Source organism: Capra hircus, chromosome 8, assembly GCF_001704415.2.
Source record: "Capra hircus breed San Clemente chromosome 8, ASM170441v1, whole genome shotgun sequence".
Taxonomy (NCBI): Eukaryota; Metazoa; Chordata; class Mammalia; order Artiodactyla; family Bovidae; genus Capra; species Capra hircus.
This window is the reverse complement of record NC_030815.1, coordinates 84,349,745-84,372,134: the sequence shown is the minus strand read 5'-3', so window position 1 is coordinate 84,372,134 and position 22,390 is coordinate 84,349,745. Positions and strand designations below refer to the sequence as shown.

The following is a 22,390-nucleotide window of genomic DNA, read 5'->3' as shown; positions in this document are numbered from 1 at the left end:
AGGATGTAACTATTAAATAAAAAGACTATTTTGGTGTTTCCACACAAAAACACCTAAAATAGTGGCCTGGGAGGGCAGCTCAGCTCTCCACGCTTATTCACAGGACAGAAAAGACCATATCCTCCATCTGTGGCTCACAGCTGAATTTTGAAGACACTGAGGGTAAAGGCAGAATTTCTACTCAGACTTAAAGAAGACACTGGATTCTCCCTTCCAGCGGTTTGAGATGAAGCCAGGTACAAAGTAATTCTCACCAATCCATTGGTGACATTCCCTGGGAAACATACTAAAAGTCACAAGTACAGTACCAGAAGGGAGGTAACCTTGGGGATGGATAATCCAAGCAGTAAAACTCACAACCAAGACCACAGCAAGACTGGAGGCTGCAGCCACTGGCAGCCTCAGAACCACAGCATGCAGGTCAGATGCCTCCACTGGTCAGTGAATCCAGGGTGGAGGTACAGCCCTCAGGTGCCCTGTGAGGCTGGGCTGAGAGCCTCCAGAGGGGATAAGTAGCTGAACTGAGTCAGCTCCAGCCCCGCTGGCTTAGTTCGGAGTCTGCCCTGGGAAGCCAGACTTCAGGGACACATAGATCTCTTTGCCACATGGGGATGCCTCCCAGGAGAATCCCTCCCTGAAGAAATGCTTGCCCACATCAATCATTCATACCCACAGGTGGGTTAGAGGGAGGGGTGGTGCAGGGGGAGGGGGCGCCTGGAGAGGCAGCACTCACAGGCCAGGGAGGTGGCGCTGGCCGGCAGCGCAGGGGTGAGGAGGTGCTGGTCGGCCTCGGGCTCCTCGGACTCTGGCAGCCCGGCCTGCGAGTGGTAGGTCACCTGGACCTGCAGGGGCGTGGGTGGGCCCCTGGCCTTGTCAGGACTGCCGAGCTCCCGCTGCTCCTGGGGCTGCAGCGCTGGCCAGATCCTCTTTCGCCGCCACTGGATCAGTGCCACACGGTCACGGATGGACTTGGCCACAATCTTCACGTCACTCTCATGGAAAAATCCTGACTCAATCTGCAAAGGAAATTGCCATATCATTACCGGGACCAGCTCCAGCTGCACACCCCACTTCCAGGGGACCCTGCCATCTGCACTGCTACCTCCTGCCTGGGGAGTCTCTGCCCTAAGTCCCCTCCTAGGGTCCCTCACCCTCATAACCAAGTTTACCAAGCTCATCCCTGTCACGGACACTCTCATCATCCCGGAAGTAAACATCCTCCCACCACCGACTGTAGATCCACGGGGAGACTGACCATCTAAACCTACAAGAATCCAGCTCCTGGGTCTGTGGCAACACAGCCGATGCTCGTAACCATGGGCCAGGTGTGTGAGGGGAAGAGAGATCCCAATCTGCCTCTTGCAGGGCCAGAACACAGGGCAGACTCCCACTGGCTGGGCCCCAGGGCTTTCCCGGAGCCCCTCCCCCAGGCTGGCCAAGGGCAGGAAGGAGGTCCTGGCTGCATCTGTGTGCTCAGGGACAGGTACAAGGAGCCTCAACCAACACTGTCCTGAGTGTCGTCCTGGGCACTCTCTGAGAAATCACAGAGGCTGAAGAAAAGAGGTACATTTAGTAACAAGAGACCAAGAAGGTATGTAGCCATGCCTAGCAAAACTCTGAACCCAATTCACCCAACAGAGCATTTGAGAGCATCTGTAAAGGAGTCAACAGTCTCTAGGAAACATCACGGTGCCCTCTGAGAATACCTATGGCAAAACCACGAAACAGCGGAAGCCGGGCTCCTCACCATCACTGTGGGATTCCCCACGTGAAAAGAGAGAAAACAATAGAACAGGCCTTGTGGGGCTGGATGGGAATGGTGCGAACTCACAGTTTTCAAAGCACAAGACACAAATACACCAGATGTAGATGTGAGCACATATAATACACGGCGTAGTGCGTGCTTTGAACCGCCCACTGAGTGGGCCTGGGGCAATGACAGCCAACAAGTGGAGCCTGGCTGCGGTGACGTGCAGGACTCCCCATGAGACGCCAGGTTCAGGCTTGCGGGGAAAGGGCGGGGGAGTTGGACATCTCACTGTGCCTGAGATCGAGGACCTGCTGGGAAGACGACAGACAGCAGGACAACACGGAAGCCAGCATCCAAGCCTCCTACTGGCTGAATCCGGGGCACTCTGAGCACTAAAATAAAGTGATACCACAACGGTTTGAAGGACATGTCCACAAACGCACACAGGGGAAACGGAACTGATCTGCGGTGGCAGAAGTCCTTGGTTTGCTGCCAATATGAGGCTACACAGAGAACTGCCACATACATGCAGCTTGTCTCTCTGCCTCTCAGCCCTCTCGGCCTCTCTCTGTGCCTCTCTGTCTCCGTCCTTCCCTTTCTCCATCTGTCTCTCTGCCTCTGCCTCTGTCTCTCTTTCTCTCAGTCTGACTGTTTCTTCCTTTATTTCTTTCCCTCCTGTGGATCACTTTCTACCATGAAGCCACTCTTGCCATGAAGGCATCACTGGAAGGCTCCAGACCCTTGGTGGGGCAGGGCTGCTCTCGGGATTCTGACAGCTGAGGCAGCTGTGAGCAAAGTCCCCATCTGTGGGAAACAGACACAGATATATTCAGGGTGCTCAGTCGGTAAAGAATCTGCCTGCAGTGCAGGAGACCTGGGTTCGATCCCTGGATTGGGAAGATCCCCTGGAGAAGGAAATGGCAACCCACTCCAGTATCCTCGCCTGGAAAATCTCACAGACAGAGGGGCCTGATGGGCTGCAGTCCATGGGGTCACAAAAGGTCGGGCACAACTGAGCGACGAACACTAATTAAAGTCATCTTGAACGGACCTGTCCCATATTTGCAACTTCCCTCTAAGTTTGTGATCACTTCAAAAGACTCCTGTCAGAAGACAGCTCCACTGGACAGAATGAACCGTGCAGACGTCCACCCTGAGGCTCCCACCAGGCTCAGCCCAGGATGGCAGAGGTGCAAGCTGGGCTGTGCCCACGGCCAGGACCCGCTGAAGAGGCCAAGCAGGTTCCGCGCCCACCCTCAGTGCTACCCACGTGGCCGACCTGACCAGAGGCCGCTGAAAAGAAGGCATCCCACAGACGCACCTGCCTGCCATTTCTATTTTCTGCCCATGACCCATTTTTCCTTACGTCTCCATTTTCACAGTCACCACCCAGTGATCCTCTCCAAAGTGTTCCTTCTATTTTTTCCCATTCAGGAGAGAATTTGGCCACACTGGGGAATCCTGTTATCTGGAAGCTGTGAAGGTGGAAGGGCTGGTACCACTGACACAAGAACCCTGGGCTAGGCTCCAAGCCCCCTGCCCTCCCACCCTTGGGGGGTCTACACAAGGGGTCATTTCCAGATCAAAGCCAGCCCAGGTCCCTAAAGAACTCACCCTTCTCTAGGCCATGGGGCCATCTTTGTTCTGATCCACATCCATGTGGGTCACCTCACTGCATCCTCTACCCACCCCCAGTGGCCCCCGCCTCCCCTGCTCCACACAGGATCTGCTGCAAGTTGACGGTAGAGGGAGAAGAGAAAGCTATCCCATCGGCCTCCTCCCACCCCCAGCAGCCTCAGGAAAGCAGCCTCATCATCTTCAAAACTTAACGCTTGCTAATCTTAGGCGTTAACAACAGGGCAGCCCAGAATGGGGACCAGGTCCTAAAACTGTGTTGGGTTAAAGCTATCAGCAAGTGACCACCCAGCAGAGCTGCCAGGAGGCTGTGAGCTCTGGAAGTCTCCCCAGCTCAGGCTGTCTCCAGGGACAGCCCATGAAAGGCTCAGGCACCTACCATCAGGACCCCAGGGAGAAGAGCCTCAGACCCCAGTTTTGGGTCTGGTGTTTACAGATGTGTGGGGAGGGGAGAGGAGGGAAAGGGAAAGAAGGGGAGTCAGACCCTCACCAAGGGCTGCAGCACTAGCACTGACCTACAAGACCCAGCCAGGAGACAGGAGTTGCAACCAGTAACAACCGGGGCATTCACGCGGGAGGAAGACCCCACTGTGCAAATGCGGCCACGTTCTACTCATCATAGGCACCCAGGGCTCTGGATTCATTCTGTTTCTTAACAGAGTGCTGGGTATGTGTTGGTTTTTATTATTCCTTAACTGAACACAATGATGTGCCGCCCTCTGCACAGCTGCCATACAGCATGGAGGGTGTGCCTATGAAAAAGTGCTTTTAAAGGAAACACAGGAGAGGAAAGGGGGAGAAGCTGGGCCCAAGGCCTGTGCTGTGAACTCTCAGAGACACCTTCTGCCCATGAGTCCAGGCAGGTGCTAGAGACTTGGTGAAGACAGGGCCACAGCTATAGGCACAGGCGTGGATCCAAGGGCCTGGGGGCCATGGGCATTCTCTGTGTTAAGCCATAGGAGGGATGAGTCCTCTCAGGAAGGTAGGCAGGTCCTGGGAAGGGGCCCAGGCCACATTTGGGCACCGCCGTCCTATAATTGAAGAGTGTCTGGAACAAACCAAGAATGGAGCCAGAGCTGCAGGACGTACCTGGCGTAGCTGAGACACAGATGGCTCCAGCTGTCTGGGTCCCAGATGCCTCCAGGACACACCACCACGTGAACCTGTGTCCCCTGTCATTCTCAGACCACTGCTATGTAGTGTTCACGGGGGAATGAGAACACTGTTCATCACCTGTGCTTTCTGAGGTGCCTGCACGTTGACAGTCACAATCCCTCAAGGCCATCCAGGGTCCTACCTCACCTCCAAGCAGAGCTGTCCCAGCCCTCAGCCTGCCTCCCCTCCTCGTAACACCGGGACAGCTAGAGCCACAGTCCCTCCAGGATGCTCGTCAAATGCAACTCACCCTCATGAATCTCAGCTCACAAGATACCAGCCTACATACAACCTTGGCTGCTACTTATGTCTATGCTTTAAACTTCAGCAGAAAACTTGGAGGGACCAATGTCACAGTATGGGGAGAAGAAAGGTCCTGAATTCATAGGACTAATGGGCTGGTAACTCTTTTTTTTTTTTTTTTAACTTTTTTAATGTGGAATCTAAAATATAATTAATCTACTGATATATATAAAAAAGCATAGACTCACAGACATGAAAAACAAACTATGGTTACCAAAGGAGAAAGGGAGGGGGAGGGGCAAATTAGGTCTAGGGATTAACAGATACAAACTACTATACTAAAATAGATAAGCTGGTAATTAACTTAATGCAACTCTCAGCAAATATGCAGCAATTCAACAGCACTATGCAAGGTCATAGAAAGATACTCCGGGAAGCCACGGAGCTAAATAATTCTATTCAATCCGATTATAGCAGAGGTGTCTGTTTCTAAGTCCAGGAATGTGACCAGCAGCTGGGCAGGAGTCCTGACATGGGCACCATGCCATCAGCAGGACGTCATACCCGCCACACATGCCAGCAGAGGCACAGGCTGCTGTCAAGTGCAGGGCAGGGTCCTGGGTGGCCATGCACCTCCCACTCCTGTCATGCACCAACCTGCTGCAACCACCTAAACCAAGCTCCATGGACCCCTCACCTGACATGTGCCCAGTCCCCCGAGGTCCCCTTGCTTTATGACTCCCACACCTTACATGGCATGGCCAGCCTCAGCTTCCTCATCTGACCAGAGCTCCATGGCACAGTGGTCAGCAGAGGCTGGACCCAAAGATATGCTGCTCACAAGAGCCTGTGCAGGCAGTCTCCCCTCTACCTCTTGTAGCCCACCTTCTAGGGCCATACCAGGGTCCTTCCCTACCAAATTACCAGTGGCCTTATTAACTCTGAACAAAACAGAACAAAACAAACTAGAACTAGAACAAAATAATTTTACAATTTGTATGGAACCACAGCAGACCCCAAATAGCCAAAATAATCTTGAGAAAGAAGAACAGAGTTAGAAGAATCATGCTCCCTGACTTGTGACTATACTACAAAGCTACCATTATCAAAATAGTATGGTACTGGCATGAAAACAGAAATATAAACCAATGGAATAGGACAGAAAGCTCCCAAATAAACCCATACACTCATGGTCAATTAATCTACCCCCCAAACAGGCAGGCATATACACTGGAGAAAAGACAATATGTGGTACTGGGAAAACTGGACAGCTACATGTAAAAGGATGAAATTAGAACATCCTCTAACATCACATACAAAAATAAACTCAAAATGGATTGAAGACCTCAGTGTAAGACTAGATACTATAAAATTAGAGGAAAATACAGGCAGAACACTCTTTGACAAAAATTACAGCAATATTTTTTTGGATCTGTCTTCTACAGTAATGAAAACAAAGGCAAAAATAAACAGGACCTAATTAAGTTTAAAGGCTTTGCATAGCAAAGGAAACTATAAACAAAACAAAACAAAAACCCTACAGAATGAAGTAAAACATTTGCAAATGATGCAACTGAAAACGGATTAACTTCCAAAATATGCAAACAGTTCATATAGCTTCCCTCTCTCTCTCTCTCTCTCTGTACATATGTATGTGTGTGTGTGTGTATGTGTATGTGTATGGGTGTGTATATATATATATATATATATATATATAGCCAAATTTTCACTGGAAGGAATGATGCTGAAGCTGAAACTTCAATACTTTCACCACCTGATGCAAAGAACTGACTCACTGGAAAAGACCCTGATGCTGGGAAAGATTGAAGGAGGGAGGAGAGGGGGATGACAGAGGATGAGATGGTTAGATGGCATCACCAACTCGATGGATGTGAATTTGAATGAACTCCGAGAGTTGGTGATAGACAGGGAAGCCTGGCATGCTGCAGTCCATGGAGTCACAAAGAGTCAGACACGACTGAATGACTGAACTGAACTGATATATATATATCAAAAAAATGGGCAGAAGACCTAACTAGATACCTGTCCAAAGAAGACATACAGATGGACAACAGGTACAGGAAAAGATGCTCAACACTGCTAATTATTCAAGAAGGGCAAATCAAAACTACAATGAGATATCCCCTCACACTTGTCAGAATGGTCATCTTCAAAAGTCTACAAATAATAAATGTTGGCAAGGATGTGGAGAAAAGGGAACCCTCCTACACTGCTGGGGGGAATGTAAATTGATACAGCCAGTTCGGAGAACAGTATTGAGGTTGCTTAAGAAATAGAGTTACAATATGATCCAGCAACCCCACTCCTAGGTATATAACTGGAAAAGACAAAAACTCTATTTTGGAAAAAATATGTGTACCCCAGTGTTCTATTTACAATAGCCAAGACATGGAAACAACCTAAATGTCCATGGACAGATGAATGGACAAAGAAGATGTGATACTGTATACATAAAGGAACATTACTTAAATAAAAGGAATATTGAAAGTGAAGGTGAAAGTCACTCAGTCGTGCCCAGCTCTTTGCGACACCACGGACTATACAGTCAATGGAATTCTCCGAGCCAGAAGACTGGAGTGGGTAGCCTTTCCCTTCTCCAGTGGATCATCCCAACCCAGGAATCAAACCGGGGTCTCCTGCACTACAGGCAGATTCTTTACCGGGCTACCAGGGAATATTACTCAGTCATAAAAAAGAATGATGTCAACCGCAGCAACATGGATAGACTGAGAGATTATCATACTAAGTGAAGTAAGGACAGATATAAACATCATATAATATCACTAATATGTGGAATCTTAAAAAATGATGGAAATGAACTTATTCACAAAACAGAAATAGACTCACAGACACAGAAAACAAATTTACAGTCACCAAAGAGTAATGGAGGGGAAGGATAAATTAGGAGTTTGGGATTAACAGATACACACTACTATACACAAAACAGATAAACAACAGGACCTACTATACAGCACAGAAAAGTATATTCAATATGTTGTAAAAACCTATATTAAAAAAGAATCTAAAAAAGAATATACATACACATATACATAAAAATACATAAATATATATAACTGAATCACTTCACTATACACCTGAACATTGTAAATCAGCTATACTTCAATTTTTTAAAATATATTTTATTGATTAAAAAAAAGAACCTGCTGGGGTTGAGGGAATCCACTTGTAAAGAAAACATCAGCCATACCTTTGTGACTTACTGCATTTCTGAAAGATGTGCTATTTTCAATGACACATTATTTTTTTAAAGAGAAAAAAAGGACACGCACTTCTGTGGTGATGACAGGTGCAGCCAAGTACTCACTCTATTGCAATAAACATGTAGATTTTCACTTTTGCTCAGACTGTCTAGTAAAAATCAGTGTCTAGTTTATTCCTCTTCTTTCCCCCTGTGATATGACGCGTCTCTATACTCCTACACTCGCCAGGCTCTTCAGACCACAATGCCCCTCAGAAACAAAGTGAAATAAAGATCAAAACTCAAAGGCCTACATCTGCACAAAGTTAGCAAGAATCTGGTTAAAACAGGGCTCTCCCTAATATGCGAAAGTCCCCAGGGGCATCTCTGCACTGGTCCACAAAATCCTTTCACTGCACCATTTCCAAGGTGATATCCTACTGTGCAGCATTGTGATTGTGACCTATGTTGTCCTTCACAGCTGCACTCAACAACTGGGGGTCCTTGTTCCCCAAACTGCATACCCACTGAGGGACCATGCTCCTTTTCTGACTTCATTCTAATGTTTGGAAACCACACACTTGCCAGGCACGCACCCAGATTTGCCGAGGAACAAGCACACATTACCATTTCCTGTGCCACGTCATCTGGCGTCTCCCTCTCCAGGTCGAAGGTGAACTCTATGGCCCCGTTGTCCTTGGGCTTGCCCTTCAGTTTCTTAGGGTCCTCAACCCAGAGCCGCAGGGCAATGGTGGACTTCCTGCCATGGTCCTCCTCGGCCAGCTCCACCCTCACACCTGTGTCCTCCGCGAAGAAGGCGTGGCTGAGCAGGTCCTTGATCTCATACCTGGGAAGGAGGCAGCTGTCAGGCAGGGCACGGGCACACTAGCTGAGAGGGTCCTGTACCTGCCCAGCTCCCCCTGGAAAGTCCTCTGACCTACTCACTGGGCATTTCTGCCCCCGAGGGCAGCATACCTCTGCATTCCCTAACTCTCAGGGGAAGATGAAAAATCTGCTACTTGAACACATCTAACTACATACTATATAAGACCTTTTTTTTCCTGTCATTATAAAAAAAAATCTCCACTATTAAGAAATGTGGGTAATTCCAAAAAGAATTTGTAAATCAGGCTCTGCACTGTCCAGACAAAGCCTGCTGAGATGCTGGGGAGCTCTCAGCTGTCATAGGATACCGTGAATCCAGGTAAAACTGAACTGGACCAGGACAAGGCAAGTCCCAACCTCCCCAGTTCACCACCCGAGGGACCCTGGCCTCCAAGAAGCAGGGATAATTTTGGAGCTTCCCAAGGATGGGAATTGGGGGCGGGGGGTGGCGTGTTGCCCTGCTAACCACTCTGCCGCCCAAATCCACATCCCTAAATGCTTGCCTAGTTTCTGATCTCTGGCACAAACAGATCCCAGTGCTGTCCAGGGCCTGGCTTCCTCCCAGCTTCCTGTCTGTGGTCACTGTGGGCTTTGAGTTCCAGTGGCCCATCACCGATTCTACTAAGGGCAACACATCCCACAGGCGGTGGAACCATGCCAACTGGATAGCTGCATGCATGAAAAGGGGAGAGTAGGGTGAGCAACTCTCACACAGGCTGACAAATGCCTGTGGAGACCGTGGGGAAGCCCAGAAGTTAGGGCCCCTAGGGGTGCAGAGGGCACAGGCCCTGGGGGCTCTGTCCTGGTCTGGGAGGTGGCTTCTGTACTTTTCTGATGTGAGCTATAGTGCACAGGTTTTTAGTATTTTCTCTAAGAAACAAAACATAACGTGCAGGGGGCAAAAGAGAAGACTCAGGAGATCAGGTCAGGCCTGAGAGATTAGGACAGGCCCCTACATGAAAGATGACAGAAAGGACAGAATCACAGTGCTGCCCAGTGTTGGGCACAGTAACATGGGGGAAAAGGCATGAGCTGGCTGTGCAAGGGCAGAGAGGGAATATGAGGGGGTGCTGCTGCTGCTGCTGCTAAATCGCTTCAGTCATGTCCGACTCTGTGCAAACCATAGATGGCAGCCCACCAGGCTCCATGTCCCTGGGATTCTCCAGGCAAGGTGGGTTGCCATTTCCTTCCCCAATGCATGCATGCATGCTAAGTCGCGTCAGTCGTGTCCGACTCTGTGCGACCCTATCGACAGCAGCCCACCAGGCTCCTCTGTCCTCAGGATTCTCCAGGCAAGAATACTGAGTGGGTTGCCATGAGGAAGAGGTATTAAGGGGAGACACGGAGGAATGGGGAAGGTGGGGAATGGGCAGGATAAGGGGGTAGGGGAGGAGGAAGCGGGGGAGGGAGATGGGAGGAAAGAGGAGGCATAGAGGGTTGACGGGAGGGAAGGAAGGAAGGTAAGGAGGAGTGGGGAAGAGAGAGAGTAAGGAGGGAGAAAAGAAAGCAGAGACAGAGGGAGGAAGGAGCAGAGAGGAGGGAGAGGGAGGGAAAGAGGAAAGAGAGACGGGGGAGGAAAGAAGGAAGGAAGGAGGAAGGCTCGGACACACACCCAGCTTCCCGGCTGACCAGTTGAGGAAGGAACAGCCTTGATCTGAGGAGGGAGCTGGTCTGGGGGCACCTGGAGGGCTCTGACTTGAATGTGGGACTTTGAAATGGGTCAGACAACAGGCACATGAAAGACGCAGCCTGGAGGTGAGAGAGCGGGCAGAATGAGGCTCGGTGGGAACCCTGGTATGGGGGTGTCCTCCAGATTGGGGGGATGGATAGGCTTGAGAGGGACAACACAGAAAAAAAGCAACAAGGGCAGAATGAGGCCCCAGTAGCCCCCACACTCCAGGCTGGGTGGGCGAGAAGCAGCCAGTAAAGGGGATGGGGACTCTAGGATAGTACCCAGAGCCAGGGAGCGTATTCCAGGCAGCAGAGGTCAGCCAGGGGCTGCCCTCCAACTGCCCAGTGGGCTTGCTGGGACCCAGTACATCTGTGGCCTGAAGTGGCCTGTCTCCCAACTCTCGCCTTCTCTTGGGATGTGATTTCAGGCAGAGCAATAGCCCAGATCCAGCGCTGCCTGGGAACTCACCTTTCTTCCTTGTTTTTGCAGATACACTCCCCAATAATCTCCTTGATTTCAGGATCGTGCACTTTCTCAAAGCTGGCTGGCTTGATGCCCTGAAGATGATATGAGCAGAGTCACCTGACGTCGAATTGGGGTCTGTTTCTTGCTCACCTCACACTCACCCCCGTAGAAGAGAATATGGGAAGTGCAAGAGGCTTGCTTGGGGTTGGAGGGCAGGGGCATCATTTCATTCTAAGGCCCCACTGAAGGGTTACTGGGAGTAGTGAGGTCTGAGGATGAGAAAGACTCAGGGGAGACTCGGAACAGACACGCAGGATGCTCGCTCTGCCCAATCCAGCTCCACACAAGGGAGCATTTGCACTCTTGCTGCACAGAGAAGGTGGGTGTGAGGGAAGGCACACCTACCCAAGGCCACACACCAGCCAGGCAGGACCTCCCATGCCAGCTGCCCAGAGGGTCTCAGAGGTTGGACAAGGAACCCTAAAGAGCTGGCCTTTCTTGCCATACCTCCCCGGAGGATGCAGAAGTCACTCTGTGGTCTCTGTTGCTGGCCAAGGGCCAACAGAGACTCTGGCCACACTGCGGTCACAGGCAGGGCTGACTTCCAAGACCTAGTGGCTGGAGAGGGTTGCAAACAAGTGTCTGCACCATGAAGGTCCAGAGCCGGCGGCCAGATCAGATGACTTTCAGGCAGCAGGAGCAGGAGGTGGCCGAGTACTAAAGCGGACCAGAAAGCCAGCGGGTACCAGGGGTGTGCAGCCAGAGGCATGGGGGGAGCAGGGTTCCGATCCCACAAGCAGATGGGATTCCAAGAGAAGCAGGGGCTGGATGGCAGGGCTTATTCGCAATCTGCCCAGGGAGGGGTTTGGGTGGAGGGGATCCTGGCTTTTGAAGATTTGGAACATAGTGAGGGCTCAACCATCATGTTCTTCCTTCTTCAAGAAAACTGTCTTCAAAGGTCTCGTCCTGGCTTTTTTTTTTTTTTTAAGCATACATTTTCCCACAGAGAGGGATGGGGGAGAGAAGAAGTGTACCCTGGGAGTGCAGGTGAGGCCCCAAAGCGCCCAGCAAACTCCTGCCTAGGACACCTGGCCATAACCAATGGGTCATGCTGTGTCTGACATGCAGGGGAGTTTGTGCAGTAACAGACACAGCCCTTGGCTTTAAAAGTGGGCGAGGGGTCCTCCTTGAACATGAGACCCCCGTGGTACTCCACTGAAGCCAACAGAAAAAGAAATTTAATTATGCCAGAAAGAAAGGCCACAATCCTACCAGGGGTGGGAACCAGTGGTCTGAGAAACTATAAATATAGGTAAGGTGCACAGAAGCAGCATTTAAATCTCTGGAAGCCTGTGGCAGAATGTGCCAGAACAAGGTGTTGTTTTGAAGGGGTTCACATCTCTGGGCTTAGAAGCACAGTCGGGGCAGCTGAGAACAAAGGGTACCAAGACCCTCCAAGGACTGGAGCAGATGCTGGCGGCTGGACCTGTGTGTGGGTGTGGCATGAGGGCCCAGGGGACCCAGAGCACGAGGGTGTCATGGCAAACAGAGGAAACACTAAGGATCAGGGAATGCACCTTTCATCAGATTTCCTCAAGGAGGCAGGGTAGGTAGGGCCTTGCTTTACTCAGACCAACACGGGTCCACATAGGAGCCTTGGGACCCTGACGAGTGTCCTGTTTCCCAGGGCCTAAATGGGGGGCAGAGGTGCTACTGAAAGAACCCAGGTGGCTAAGGAGAATGTGCCCAGGAGACTCAGTCCCTGTCTCCCCAAGCCCAGCAGAGGGACCACCACCCCATCCACACACGCAACCAGGACCAAGGTCAGCAGCAGCTCCACCTGCACCCTGGGCCCCAGCGCTCCTCCAAGGCCTGGCAATGAAGCCCTAAGCTCCCTTGAGTCCCTGTCCCCCTGGAGGACCTGCCCATGGCCGATGGGTCACCTCTCTGGTAAGCACCTCTGGGGAGCTGCGCACCTCCATGGGTATCTGACTCACACCCACTAGCGCCACTAACCAAGGACTCTCTTCATACCTTGCACCCTCAGCAGCACACAGGAGGCGCTTAGAGTGAAAAAAATGACTGATAGATAACTGAAAAGGAAGACTCAAAGGACAGAAACAAGCTGTGACCTACGGGGAGGGCTCAAAGTAGAGGACGGGATGAGGGCAGGTGCTCTGGGGTTCCAAGAGCCGTGGCGCCTCACGCTTCTGCAGAAGTGAGGAGGCTACAGGGAGGTGGGGGCTGGGGTTGGGGAGAGGCAGCCAGCACTCGGGCGGTGGGGCCTGGTACCTGCAGGTACAGATGGACAGTGAGGTACCAGGGCCCAGAAAAGGCACAGCCCCAGCTGCCCTGGGCTGGATGCTCCTGCTGCACTCCCCACCCAGCAGGACAGCCACAGCGGGAGGACAGGATGCCGTTTTCAGAGCTGCAACCACCTGATCAAAGTCTAGGGACGTGCTAGAAGGCGGGAGGGCCAGCAGCCTCCAGGTGGCACAGAGGAGGGTCTCTATGGACAGGTAGCCTGGGCCTCCTGCAGAGGCCCCTTTGGTGCTCCAGCCCCGCAGCGCTGCCTGAGGCCCCGGTGAAGGCTCCAGGGTCCACCCACAGCCCACGTTACAACCGCTGCTACTCCACAGAAGCTAGGAGACCCCCTACTAGTCCTCTAATTCTCCATCTGTAAAATGGCTTCCTTCCCTTCCTCACATGGCTCCTGTGAGGATTTTACACAGCACACAGAGCTCAACGTGGGACACACGGCCAGCCCATCACAGTGGCCGGTGGACTCACACAGGTGACCTTCCTGTAGATCTGGGCGGCATTCTGGCACTCTGAGTAGGGGTACTCCGAGGTGGCCATCTCCAGCATGCACATCCCGAAGGCATACACGTCCACGGACTCATCGTAGTGCTCCTCGTACATCTCTGGTGCCATGAACTCGGGGGTACCTGCACCCAGGAGCAGAAGACGTAGGGTCAGTGGTCACTGGGCCTCGGAGCCCCCTGGGCCTCTCATCAGAGTCCCACACCTCCTTCCCCATCCACAAGCCAGGATGGGCCTGCCCCCAGGCTCCTCGCCACTGGTTCTAGAATCCAGGATTCAAACAGGATTCTGCTTTACTGATAGAAGTTTCCCCAAATCCGCGCCACCACCCCCTGCATACCCTCCCAATTCTAGGGTGGATCAGTTTATAGCTCCATCCCCTGATCACAGAGGTGGGAGACCATTGCTTCCCAGGAGACAGGGTCTGTGCCAGAAATGATGGAGGTGCCTCTCTTGGAGGAGGCAGAAGTCTGAGCACATCCCTCCTGGCTACAGGCCCGGATAACCCAGAGCAGACAAAAACTTGGGGTCACCACAGAGCTACGTAGGTTGTAAAAGCCCAGAAAGGCCCCCATGTCCCTAGACAGGCAGAGCATCAGGCAGCACAGTGATCCTCTTCACTAAAGATGGCTGCCTGGGGACAGCTGGGCACGCGCCAATCATCTGGCAGGTACCAGCAACGTGTTATGGTGAGAACTGCCCGTCCATTCTAAGCACAAGAGATTTTAAAACAAAGCTCACTCTGAATTTGTAAGGACATGATAGACTCACATAGGCTGAGTAAAATAAGCAAAATATATGATTGTACATGCATGCTGGCCATCCCATATAAGACCATAAGCACAGACAAAAATGACTCATCTAGAAGGTGGCGTTACGGCTTTTTCCTTTAGTCCGGTGTTTTTAATTTTTCTGTAACAAATATTTGCTTTAAAAATCACAAACTCTTTTTTTTTTTTAAAGGTCCAACTGAGCATCTGTCAAGCTGAATGCAAAGAAATGGGGCCATCAATTTCAATAAGACTGCTTTTAATTTCAACTTCTCCATCTTTGTTGACCTTGGAAGATTCTCAAAACGTTCCAGTTTTTTTTTCAAAAAGCAGATGTAAAACAGTACAAACTAGTGTGTTAAAAAGCATGAGGTTTTGGGGTACCTGGCATGCAGGGAGATTAAGGGTGATTTTAATTTTTTCTCCTTTACCCATAATTTCAACTTAAGATGTATTATATATTTACCAAAAAAAAAAAAGTTAACAGTTTGGGTAAAAAATGGAAAACACAAGAATCTATGTTGAGTTACAAACATGCATGAAGAAGTCTCAAAGATTGCATCAGAAATAATGATGAATAGAGAGAGAACTGGAGTTCAAGGGACCTTGCACTGGCCATTTTTCATCCTTTTGGGTTTTTGGACCATACGATAATACTGAAAATTTTGGCATTTGGCCATGTCCATCTACAAGGATAAGAGAGAGGAGCCTCAGGGCTGCTGGCAAGCAGCTGGGAGCAAAGCCGGCTTAGAGAGGACCCGACTTACCTGCCCAGGACTCCTGATCACTCAGCTTAGTCTCTTCTGAGACCCTTGGGAACCAGAAATGCTGCTTTGCAAGAAATACCCCAAGGACCCAAGATGTTCTGACTTTGTGGGAGCAGAGTGGACAATGGGTGTGTGTGGGGCCCAGCTGCAAGGTGGGATGGTGGTGATGCCAATTTTGTACTTGTGCGAGGGCCATGGACACCAAACTTTTTTCTTTTTCCTTACAACACAGCTGTTTAAATCTAAATGTTAAGAAGAATGTATGTATGCTGGCACCCATACACACATGTGTCCAGGGACCTCTGGGTGCACCTCCTATGCCCCACAGCTCTGCATCCCCCAAGTCCCAGCCTCCATGGCTGTGAACACCTGCAGGAAGGACTGTGACAACTTCACCTCCACCCACTCAGGGCCCAGCCAGCACAAACGCAGTGAGAGCACACCATGACAGCGTCAGATCCAAGCAGCCCTCAGGGACAAACCCCACAAGGGTCATGGGGAGCCTCTAGGAGGCTGCCACCGCCAGATATCTCAAGTCATGTCTTATTTGCACAACACCTCTCTGACGGCTGCACCTAGAATGGGTCCACAGTATCAAAGGCCCCCATAGGTACCCTGGACACAGCATGGAGAGAAAAGCCTCATTCATAGGCCTAGGGGATCCCTCACCTGACCACAGACCCCCACTCAGCTGAGGCCCCTTGCTGGGGACAGGGTCTTGCTGCCCACCTGTTTAGATGTGCTGACCAGCCCCCATTTACAATGAGCATGGAACTTCGAGGGCTCCAGCTGAGCAAAAGGTGGGGTGATCAGGGAGCCCTGTGGAGCTAGACACTGAGTGGGGCTCACTGTGCCTCCAGAAACATGCAGGCTTCATCTCACCCCACCGCATCACTCAGCAACTGGAAGTCCATTTCCAAGAGGAAAAAGCTGTCAAAGAAGCCCTGACTTCCAAGGCCAAACCTGCAAACCTGCCTGGACACCTCTAGCAGCTCGGAGGCTTGGTGGTGTTTCCCCCAAATCCCTGGGTCCCACAGCCAGGCCCTCACCTGCTCCACCCATTTCACAGACAGGGAACTGAGGCCCGAGTCAACCCTTGCATCACCACTCAGCTCCCCTATTCAGCCAGAGGCCACAGGCCTCACATCCGCAGGACACTTGGTGGCTACCTTGTCCCAGATGTTGTCACATTCCAAAACCACTAGGCTGCCAGAGAAGTTTTCAGATTCCCAGCAGTTCCATGTTCCACAAACAAGTCAATTCTGTCTCCAACCATACAACAAAACCATGAACTTGCCAAGCCCTAATCACTCTCTCATTTTGCTTATGTGGGAAGAAGCCGTCGCATCATGGCATGGAGGAAAGCCTCTCCCAATCTTACCTGATCCAAACTTCCAGAGCCATACCCTACAGCCACCTGACCCTGCAGCTCACTGGCACTTTCCAACATCCTGAACCCTATGAATGGCTGCCCCACAGCCCCTTCAGGCACATTCTTTGCAAAACCTAGGAAGGGCTCCCCACAGCTCTGGTGGACACACAGTGCTTGCTGCATGCAGGACCAAAGCTCAACCCCACATGGGGCTGGCATGAACTGCAGACCATGTCCTCACGATAGCCACAGCCACAGAGGAGCTTCTCTGAGGAGGATAAGAAATGCAGAGGCTAATAGCCAGCAAACTGCCATCCACATGAAATCCCTCAGCCCCCACACCCCTCATGCTCACTCCATACCCCAAACTACCCCAAAGGTTCCCTCTGTGGGTCTTGGGGTCTGGGGTACCCTCCCCACCCTCAGTCCACTGAAGGCAGCTCCAGCCTCAATGACCACAAAGTCCCCACGTTCTTCTGTCCTCCAGATCTCTTTCCCACACCCAAATACCCTTAGTGACCACAGGCCCTTGGGTGCCAGTCAGCCTCAGCACCCAAGGGACACACACAGGGCATCCAGGGCTGCAGCCAGGCATAGGGGGCGCAAGCAGCAGAGCCAGCACTTGCAGGATGGTGATCCCAGGCGGGTGGGGAGGTGCCCTGAAGCACAGGGGCATGAAGAGACAAGACGGGCTCACCTATCACGCTTTTAGCAAAGGATGCTCTCTTGAGGGTGGCCAGGCCCAAGTCGCCGATCTTCACAGACCCTGTGGGCCCAGTGATAAAGATGTTGTCACACTTGAGGTCCCGGTGGATGATGGGGGGCGTCCTGGTGTGCAGGAACAGCAGGCCCTTCAGGATCTGCCGGCACCAGCTACGTAGAACCTTGGGCTTCATCACCTTGAACCGCTTCAGATACCTGCAGGTGGGGGTGAGGCTCACCCACAGCTCGTGTGGGGAAGGGGCTCCCAGTTGCTGAGGGCTGTGTATTTATTTCCCAAACAGGGGCACTTCTGAGAAAGGGCTGCTGGCCACACCAGCTAGGACCACCCCGAGCAGACGCAGGCCCAGGGCCTCAGTCATTGCAACTCTTGAGCCCCAGGCCAAGCCCACCCCAAGGCCCCAGCTGGCTGGGTGGGTAGCATGCTCACGTCTTCAGTGTCCCCGAGGTCATCAGTTCGGTCACCAGCACGATGCACCGCTTCCCCCTGGCACTGGACTCCCAGAAGTCATAGAAGCGCACAATGTTGGGATGCTGCAGGCCCTTCAGCATCTCGGCCTCCTCCTTGAACCGCTGCCTCTCCAGTTTGGTGAGCTTCCGGTCCTAGAGAGAAACACACACGGACTGAGAGGGACACTTGGCACAGCCTCAGGCAGAGGCCTTGCAGGGAGCCGGGGCCAGGACTCTGCCAGGCAGCTCTCTCGGCTCTTAACACACAACACGGCAGGAGGAAAGGACTAGATATCTGGAGTTGAGGGAAATCTGACCCAGTTTCAAGTCCTTCCCCTCTTTACCCACAGAGAGCAGGACAGGCCTCTGATTCATGAAGCCAGCACAACTGTTCACGGTTCTCCAACATCTGGACCATCAGACCCTGATATCTCATCAATTTCAAATTAGCTTCTCTCTGCTCAAGAAGCTCAGCAAAAAGGTCTCTGGGAATCAGAGATACCGCCAAACCCCACACTGTAATACTCATGTGTTTTTTCCCCAAAAACACCTCTGAGGGGCAGCATCAAGATGACAGAGTAGGAAGACGTAGAGTTTGCATCTGCTCACAGCTAGGGCACTGACGAGGCCCTGGTGTGGGACCCTGGACACCTGAGGGGTGGGAGGAATTCCTGAGCAACCAGATAGGATGTGGGAGGGAGGGAGAGAAGAAGAGTGGCGGTGGGACCAGACAGGCACCACTGAGGGTGTCTGGAGGAGAGGGAAGGTTTCCGCACTCAGAGGAGCCCACTCACCACCAAGGGAGGAACCTGTGGGAGGCTGGGAATAGAGGGGAACACAGCCAGCGTCTCCTCTGCCCACTCAGCCCTGGTGAGTCTGTGGGGGTCCTGGGCCTGAAAGCCCCACCACCCGCTGGGACCCCTCCAGCTGCACAGATCTCAGGCCTAAGACCACCCGGCCCCCCTACCACCCCAAGCCTCTTCCAGACGCTTGCATCTTAGGCCTGAGTCCAGCCCCAACGCCTCTTCCAGCTGTGTGGATCCCAATCCTGAGCCCTCACACCCACGAAGGCCTCTTCCAGCCACACAGTACTGGCAGCCCAAGTCCCGCCCCTGACAGAGCTTCCTTTGGCCATGTAGGTACAGGCAAGCCGGACGCCACCCGCCTCCAAGGCCTCTTCCCTGGCTGCGCCAGCCCCTATGGGCACGCCAGTGGAGGCCTATGCCCCAGCTGGCCTACATGGCATGTGTGCTCCAAGCCAGCTTCAGGAGCAGATGCTAGTGAGCGGAACACCAAAGCGGGTCCAGAGACCTATCTGGAGGTCTTGGAGGGTCCCCTGGGGAGGCAGGGGGAGGCTATAGCTCACAGTAGAAGGAAGAAGACTGGAAGAGGAGGCATGGAGAGTATTTTATTTTTTTTTTCTCAATAATTACTTATTTTTATTTATTTATTTGGCTGTGCTGGGTCTTAGCTGTGTCACGTGAAAGCGAGATCTTTGACCTTCCTTGCAGCAAGTGGAATTTTTAGCAAGTGACATATGGGATCTAGTTCCCTAAACAGGGATCAAACTCAGGCTCCCTGCAATAGAGCACAGAGTCTTAGCCACTGGACCACCAGGGAAGTCTTATTTTTATGTCTTTATCTTTTATTTTTATTCTTTTTCTAATTAGTTTTTAAACTGCTTTATTGTCTTTCTTTTGCCTTTCTTTTTTCTTTTTTTTTTTTTGCTGTTATCATTCTGTTTTATTTTGTCCTGTTTAATTTTTAGAGTTATTTCGCTAAATATAGTTTTTACTTTCCTAATTACCTTACTTTATTGTTTGGTATTGTTCTGTTCTTTTCTGCTTGTTGCTTGCTTTTTTTTTTTTCTTTTTTCTGCACTTTAAGGCTTACTGGGCCTTAGTTCCCAGGCCAGGGGTTGGGCCTGAGCTCCTGTGGTGGTAGTGCCAACTCCAAACTGCTGAATTAACAGAGAACTGCAGGTCACAGGGAAATTAGTCAGTGTGAGGTCTCCCAGAAGTCCTCATCTCAGCACCAACACACAGCTCCACTCAACTGTCTGCAAACTCCAGTGCTGAACTAATCAGGTCAAACAACCAGCAAGACAGGAACACAGCCCTGCCCATCAAAAACAATGGGATAACAAAAAAAAATACGTTACAGATGTAGGAGCAAGGTAAAAACCTTACCAAATAAATGAAGAGGAAACAGGCAACCAACCTGAAAAAGAATTCAGAGGAACAGTAATAAAGATGATCCAAAATCTTGGAAATAGAATGGAGGTGTGGATCAAGAAAATACAAGAAATATTTAACAAGGACCCAGAAGAACTAAAGAATACACAGTGATGAGCAACACAACAAGGGAAATGAAAAATACACTGGAAGGAATCAATGCAAATTATCTGAGACAGAAGAATGAATAAGTAAGCTGGAAGATCAAATGCTGGAAATAATTACTGAGGAGCAGAATAAAGAAAAAGAATGAGAAGAAATGAGGACAGTCTCACAGACCTCTGGGACATCACTGAACACAACAACATTCGAATTATAGAGGTCTCAGAAGAAGAAAAGAGAAAGGGTCTGAGAAAATACTTGAAAAGATTGGTTGAAAACATCAACATGAGAAAGGAAATAGCCACCCAAGTCCAGGAAGCACAGAGACTTCCCTACTCAAGGAGACAAACCCAATGATAATCACACTGAGACACATATTAATCAAACTAACAAAAATTGAATTCAAAGAAAATATTAAAAGCAGCAAGGAACAGCAAAAAATAACACACAAGGGAATCCCCAAAAGATTATCAGCTGATTTTGCAGCAGAAACTGTGTAGGCCAGAAGGGAGTGGCAAGATACATTTAAAATGATGAAAGAGAAAAACCTACAAATAAGATTATTCTAGCCAGCAAGGATCTGGTTCAGATTTGATGGAAAAATCAAAAGCATTACAGAAAAGCAAAAGCTAAGAGAATTCAGCACTTCCAAACCAGCTTTACAGCAAATGCTAAAGGAATTTCTCTAGGAAACACAAGGGAAGAGAAAGACCTATAAAAACAAACCCAAAACAATTAGAAAATGGCAATAGGAATATACATATCAATAATTCTCTTAAATGTAAATGGATTAAATGCTCCAACCAAAAGACTGGCTAAATGTATACAAAAACAAGACCTGTATACATGCTGTCTACAAGCGACCCACTTCAGATCTAGAGACTCGTACAGACTGAAAGTGAGGGAATGGAAGAAGGTATTCTATAGCAAATGGGTATCAAAAGAAAGCTGCAGAAGCAATCAGATAAACTAGACGTTAAAATAAAATAAGGACTATTACAACAGACAAGGAAGAACACTACATAATGATCAAGGGATCAATCCAAGAAGAAGATCTAACAACTGTAAATACTTATGCACCCAACATAGGTGCATGTCAAAACATACGGCAAATGTTAACAGCAATCAAAGGAGAAATCAACAGGATTACAATTACAGTGGGAGGACTTAACATCCCACTTATACCAATGGACAGATCATCTAGACAGAAAATAAATTAGGAAATACAAACTTTAAATGGCACAACAGACCAGATAGACTTAACTGATACTCAGAGGATATTCCATCCAAAAGCAACAGAATACACATTCTTCTCAAACGCACACAGGAAATTCTTCAGGATAGATCACATCTTAGGTCATAAACCAAGTCTCAGTAAATTTAAGAAAATTAAAACCATATTAAGCACCTTTTCCAACCACAATGCTATGAGATTAGAAATCAATTATAGAAAAATAACTGTAAAAAGCACAAACACATGGAGGCTAAATAATACGCTACTAAGTAGCTAAGACATCACTGAAGAAATCGAAGGGAAAATTGTAAAAATACCTAGAAATAAATGACAACAAAAACATGACAACCCAAAACCTATGGGATACAGCAAAAGCAGTTTTAAGAGGAAAGTCTATAGTAATTCAATCCTATCTCAAGAAACAAGAAAAATATCAGATAAACAACCTTATACCTAAAGCAACTACAGAAAAAAGAACAAGCAAAACCCAAAGTCGGTAGAAGGAAAGAAATCACAAAAATCAAAGAAAAATAAATGAAATGGAAAGGAATGAAATAATAGCAAAAATCAATGACACTAAAAGCTGGTTCTCTGAAAAGAAACAAAACTGATAAATTGTTAGCCAGATTCATCAAGAAAAAAAAAGGGAGAGGATTCAAGTCAATAAAATTAGAAATGAAAAAGGAGAAATTACAATTAATACCACAGAAATACAAAGGATCATAAGAGACTGTGGTGGTGGTTTAGTTGCTAAGTCGTATCCAACTCTTGTGACCCCATGGACTGTGTAGCCTGCCAGGCTCCTCTGTCCATGGGATTCTCCCAGCAAGAACACTGGAATGGATTGCCATTTCCTTCTCTGCTGCTGCTAAGTCACTTCAGTCCTGTCCGAC

At 49.9% G+C, this 22,390-nt stretch overlaps 1 protein-coding gene across 1 annotated transcript in view; it reads right to left on the bottom strand.

Moving 5' to 3' along the window:
* The window catches only part of WNK2 (WNK lysine deficient protein kinase 2), a 147,409-nt gene that overhangs the window by 85,368 nt on the left and 39,651 nt on the right, over positions 1-22,390 (bottom strand). The window contains 6 exon segments of the mRNA XM_018052501.1: positions 734-1,016; positions 8,631-8,850; positions 11,029-11,117; positions 13,816-13,973; positions 17,455-17,675; positions 17,908-18,080. Coding sequence (XP_017907990.1) covers positions 734-1,016; positions 8,631-8,850; positions 11,029-11,117; positions 13,816-13,973; positions 17,455-17,675; positions 17,908-18,080 — 1,144 coding nt within the window.